The sequence below is a fragment of the Pleurodeles waltl genome, chromosome 4_1, assembly GCF_031143425.1.
Source record: "Pleurodeles waltl isolate 20211129_DDA chromosome 4_1, aPleWal1.hap1.20221129, whole genome shotgun sequence".
Classification (NCBI taxonomy): domain Eukaryota; kingdom Metazoa; phylum Chordata; class Amphibia; order Caudata; family Salamandridae; genus Pleurodeles; species Pleurodeles waltl.
The window spans coordinates 358,537,201-358,543,200 of record NC_090442.1 but is presented as its reverse complement, the minus strand read 5'-3'; the positions used below and the strand labels follow the sequence as shown (position 1 = coordinate 358,543,200).

The following is a 6,000-nucleotide window of genomic DNA, read 5'->3' as shown; positions in this document are numbered from 1 at the left end:
GAACTGTTTATCCTTCATTATACTGTTATTGACAGTGCTTTGAGATGGCTGCATGTACTTGAGAGTGATTGTGACAAGTTGTGACAAGAGAGGTTACTCTTAATGTGTCAAATTTTGATTGTTGTCTTTTATGTTTAGCAATTTTAAATATTTTATGTGAATGAATTTTACATATGTTTTTATTAGTGGCACTTTTGTGCCAAACAAAGAATAGTCGTTTGAATAGTCAGGGTTCATGTGCAGGGTTATGCTGTAAAGTACTACATGTGGACACAATGTCAGTAAGTGGAATAAGAGTCTAAGAAAACTGAAATGCATCTTGTGTAAGATATGTTGTGTCTTTTTTTGCTTTGTTAGATCAAATAAATCTTTTAAATAAAGAGAAACGCATTTATTTGTACTGACGGATATAGAGGAAGAGCTGAGAAGCGAGGAGAAGTCAGGACTTCATCTGATCAAATAAGGACAGTGAGAAAAATCAAACAATTAATTTCCAACACACTCAAGTAAAAAAAAAGAAGAAAAAAAAAACACAAACCTAATGAAACTTTCTTTTGTTTTATTAAAAAAAATACTCCACCAATAATCCTACAATCATCCGTCAAATATGAATGATTCACATGATCTTGACAAGAATTACAATAAGATTAAAGGGAAACAAAAATTACACAGGAAAAAGTTGGCAAACTGAAAGGTAATACAAATAAAGATTGTAGATCACTTTACATATACAAAGCAAAGAAATCTAATATGAAGTGCTTGGTTAAGTTAACAAATATCACATCACAAGAATTTATTTGAATTCCCACATGACAATTTTTTTTAACAATTACATTACAGTAGTTGTGGAGTTACATAGGCACTGCTTCGGAGTCACACAATACATATTTAGGTTATTAGTGAATCTGGAATTTTAATTTGATTTTTATTGTGCTGGGTCAAAGTGTTTTTACGTGTCTGTCTTTGTTAAATGAGTTTAGTTTGATTTATTTCTTAATCATGCAGAAGAGGGGTGCCTTTTGGAGCAATGGTAAAGGTTACCAGAAATATAACCAAACTCCCTTCTGAAAGTTTAAAATGTCAAATCTGCCAGTAAGATTTGCAAACTAACTTCATTAGGGACTTGCGCACCAACCCACTATTTAGGATTTGTTTGGTGCAAGTATACAGACTCCATCAGTAAAAAGTTGTCAAATGGATATTCAAGTGAATTCTTGTTAAAATCTAACAGATTAATTAACAGTAGTAAGCTTTAAATCTGCAAAACATTTCAATGTTACAAGGTGCTTTATAATTTTTTTAAGAAACAGTACTTCTGGCAGCACTAGCGAATCACAAAATCCTTCAAGATTAATTTCTACAATAATATATACACTTTATATTTTCATGCCTCTAGAAAATGAAATCTACAGTACTTTTATAATATAAAAATATATTACAAATCTGCCAACATATTTACAAGCTTTGCTCTATCACTATCTGCAACAATAGTTTATTTTCATACGAGACTAACAAAAGTAGACAAGTCTTAAATGTTTTCTTTAACAAAAAATACAGCAATATGACTTCTTGCAATTAAGCAAGAAAAAGGTTTTATCTCCTTTTTAAATCAAACTTTGGTGCAAAAAAAAAAAAACATTACGTCAGATGTGCACAAAAATACAGGCGTCATTACATCTAGAAAAACTAGACCAAATGAAGCAGTTCATTTTTACAATATAGCTGAAAGTTAAGGTATGTACCACAGTGACCCATAGTCAACAGCTTTGAAAATATATTTATTAAATTTAGTTTTTTTTACTTGTTAACAAACAAAGTTACTTTTTTTCAATTGGTCTCTGTGCATAAAACAGAAGCCCAAATAAAGACATGGCTTTGAATATGTACAAAACGATTTTGGCTACACTTCCTACAGATATACATATTTGAGTGACAAAGTCACGCTTCCGTTCCACACCCTGTAAAGCAGGAAAAATCTTAACATCTGAAATAGTTGATCAATATGGTATAGTGGCTAGAAAATTAAGACCCGTTGACCATAGTCAGATGTTAATGTTTTTAACGCTTCTTCCAGCAGTTCATCTGACTTTCCACTGTGTGCTCATTTTCGAAATGTATAATACTACCTCCATTATAAATACCCTTTTGCACTCTGGAACGTCACAGAGCAAGGGTTTAAAAATGATTTTTTTGTTCTAGCTTCAATAGATAAAGTCACTGCACGCACAAGAGAACGGAAAGCACCAAACATGCAAAGCATTTAGACAACTCAACTAGATTGCCAGAAGTTTCCCCAGTCTCCAACAGTACATTCATCCCATGCAAGTGTGGATTCATTATATTGAAAACAGGCACCTACATTATCCACAAAATGTTTACAGCAAGTATAAATAACATTATAATATTGAAGGGAACAGGGTTCTGATGACTATGGTGCAACTTTCATTCTAAACTTGTTGTCAGTGACTAAGACTGCCGGTATGCAGACTGCTGGCTTTTACCTCCTTTTCATCATCTTCTGAGGCATTGCTCTGGTAAAAAACAGAAAAAAAAGCGCATTTGCATTTTGAAGAATTTGTGGCAACTGGGTGATCAACAAGTTACTTATCTGTAACAATATTTTTGCAATCGGTTATAAACTGAAATGTGCCCTATCATGCTGACTATTGGTGGGGGTCTGCTACTGTGAGGTTATTTGTAATTTAAATATGTAATATTTTAGAAACCATTTCTTTAGTTTGGATGGAAGGCTGATCTATACACCTTAGTTTTGCACTTAACACAATTACTTTCATATGCACAAGTTACTTACCTTCAGTGACGCCTTATCTGGTAGAGACATTCTAGTTGCAGTTTCCTTACCTTGTGAATTTTCCCCAGGCGTCAGTCTGGTTCAGGAGATTTTTATTGGGAAGTACCCATGCGTGCCGTTAGGTTGTGTCAATTGGCTCGCGCCCATCACTGGCTTCATCCACAATGAATAAGATGTTGCAGGTCTTATATAGGCACCACTTTGGTGCATCAGCGTCAGTTTATTTTACAACTTTCCACGTCAAAAGCACAGAGCCATGAAGAACACAGACCACTGGGTCAAAACTAAGGCCCTGTAAGGGAAGTCCCTGCCCCAAGAAATCGATTTGCGGAATGGGTAGGATGGGTGGGTGGGTCGGTAAGGAAACTGCAACTAGAATATGTCTCTATCAGATAAGGCGTTACAGAAGGTAAGTAACTTGCTCATCTGACTTCTAGTTGCAGATTCCTTAGCTTGTGAATAGATAACCAGAAAATACTCTCACCGGAGGTGGGTCTGCGAACCGAGATCAAACCAGAGAGTCCTGCAGGGCAGAACAGGCACAGTACCCGTCCCTACAGACACGACTGTCCAGTCCAGGAAGTAGTATTTGGTGAACATGTGCAAGGACGCCCACGTTGCCACCTCACAGATATCAAGAGCTAGAACTTTGCTTGCTAGTGCAGTAGTGACAGCTGTTTCTCTAGTAGAATAAGCATGCAAACCTTCAGGTGGTTGATTCTTGGCCAGTGTGTCGCAGATTTTAATACAGAGTATGACCGATCGGGAGATGGCCCGCTTCTGTACTGCTCGACCTTTCTTAGCACCCACATAACCGACAAAGATTTGATAATCCACTTGGAATTCTGTTGCATGATCAAGGTAGAACGTCATCAACACACTTTTTGGGTCCATTGCTAGTTCAATCCCCTGGAGCTCCGAGAAGCTGATGTGGAGTCCAGACTCCGCTGGATATCAGACACTTCTGTTCTCCGCCCCATCCCATGAGTGACGCATCTGTCACTACTGTCAGATCTTGTTGAGGAAGGGAGAGGGATCTGCCTATGGCCCAATCACAGTTCATAAGCCACCACTGCAGATCTCGTGCAGTTCCCTCTGAGATCTGGACCATGTCGGAGATTCCCCGATGCTACACCACTTGGAATTTCAGGTCCAACTGCCGAGCCCACATAAGCCATCTGGCATTAGTCACCAGCAGGACGCAGAAGACCATGAGGCCCAGCAGACTAGGAGGCAATCTCACTGAAATCCAGGATGAAACATCAGTATCATAGCTTGAATATCCTGGACTCGCCGCTCACGAGGATAAGTCTGATAAAAGGGAGCATTTGCGAGGGAGTCAGGTGTGACTTTGGCACATTTATAGTGAACCCAAGCGAATGCAGGAGGTCCGCCATGGTCTGGATGTGGAGACAACTGCCTGGGGCCAGCCCGCCATCCACAGCCAGTCATTGAAGTAGGGGGAAACCCCTGACCCGCACAGATAAGCTGTGACCACTGCCATCACCTTGGTGAACACCCAAGGTGTGTTGGTAAGTTCACAGTGGGCCACGAGCACTTTCACTTCACCATGCCTCCTTTTGAACAGCAAATAACATCTGTGCGCAGGCAGGCCGGGGTTGTGGAAATAGGCGTCCTGCAAGTTCAACGCTACCGTCCAGTCTCCTGGATTCAAGGCAGATAAAACCTGAGCCAGAGCGAGCATTTTGAAATTTCTCCTTCTTGAAAAACAGTTTGAGGGACCAACAGGATAGGGCAAAGGTCCTTGTTCTTTTGGGCTCCAGGAAGTAGTGGGAATAACAACCATAACCTACTTCTGGCACAGGGAACCCTCTCTATGGCTCTCTTGGCCACAAGGGCAGTAACTTCCTTGTGGAGAAGTGCCAAGTGATCTTCCGTAATTGGATCGCAAGGTGGTGGCATGGATGGAAGGGTAGTCTCAAAGGGGAGGGAGTAGACCCTTTGGACTAGCTGCAAAACCCACCTACCTGACGTGATGAACTGCCAGTGGAGCAGGTGATGGGCAATCCTTTCTCCAACTGGTCTCGGGGGGGAAGGGAGGAGGAGAAGCGTCAGACTAGGAAAGTTTGGAGACAGCTGCGGGGGGACGGGGCTGGAGGACAATGGGAGGGGGGTGGAGGGACCGGCCAGTAAGCAGGCTTCCTGATCCAACAGGACGGTGGATCCCACGTCCCCGGCCACGCAGATGCTGGGCGGCATGCACAACAGTGGCTAGAGGGTAATTGGTGTGGCTGGGCCCACCCCCTTCCATAGTCACAAAAAGGGGCAAAACGTAAACTGAGGGAGAAAAAGGGTGACCGCAAAGCTTAAGGACCTGGATGTAGCACAAGAATTCTTTAAGCGGTTGAGTGCTGAGTCTACTCTCTCACCAAAGAGACGGGTGCTATCAAGGGGCAGATCCATAAGCTTAGCTTGGACATACCCCGAAAATCCAGATGTCCCCAACCAGGCGTGGGGCCTAAGGGCCATTCTCGATGGAACCGCTCTGCCCAGTGAGTTGGTTGTGTTCAATCCTCATCAGATCGTGAACTTTGCTGCGTCTCTCCCATCAGCAACTGCTTGGGAAAGTACAGCCCAGGCCTCCTCTGGGACCTGTGGCTGCACTTAAGCAACTGTAACCCACAGTGTGTGAGAATAACGGCCCAAAAGGCATGCAGTGTTCCCGGAACGCAATGCCAGGCTGGTGGAAGAAAACATTTTCTTCCCATGTGTGTCCAGCCTCTTGGATTCCCTATCCAGGGGTGCGGAATGGAACTCAGAAGGGGGGTATTGCTTTAGGAAACATGGGTCACCTGGTGCAGCATGGCCAGCAATAGTCCTGTTCAAAGGAGCCCCTGTGCTGCTCTTAGACTAAGTACCCAGAAGGACATCTGGAAGAGCTTCCTTAAAGTGGAGCAGGGGTTCAGAGGACGAAGTCCCAGGCTGAAGCACCTCTGTCAGGATGTTAGTCCTGATTGCCACCGAAGGCAGCTCAAGATCCAGGAACTCAGCTGCTCTCTGCAGCACCAAAGAATATGAAGCACCCTCCTCCGTACCCACTGTAGGGTGAAAGAGCATGCCAGTCTCTGGGGAGGTATCCAGTCCACTGGCTTCGCCAGGTACGTTTGCCAGTTCATGGGGTCTTGGAGCTGGTATGCAACCCCCCCCCCCCTTCTTCACCATAACCT

The 6,000-nt window shown here is 42.8% G+C and overlaps 1 protein-coding gene across 3 annotated transcripts in view; it reads right to left on the bottom strand.

Annotated features, from left to right (window-relative positions):
* Positions 1-542: 542 nt before the first annotated feature.
* The window catches only part of AEBP2 (AE binding protein 2), a 213,341-nt gene continuing 207,883 nt past the window's right edge, over positions 543-6,000 (bottom strand). For all 3 annotated transcript variants that reach the window (XM_069228516.1, XM_069228517.1, XM_069228515.1), the window contains one exon: positions 543-2,531. Coding sequence is in view for 1 of the 3 variants with exons in the window: in XM_069228517.1 (XP_069084618.1) it covers positions 2,498-2,531 (34 nt within the window). In the remaining 2 variants the exon portion in view is untranslated. The remainder of the gene's footprint in view (positions 2,532-6,000) is intronic.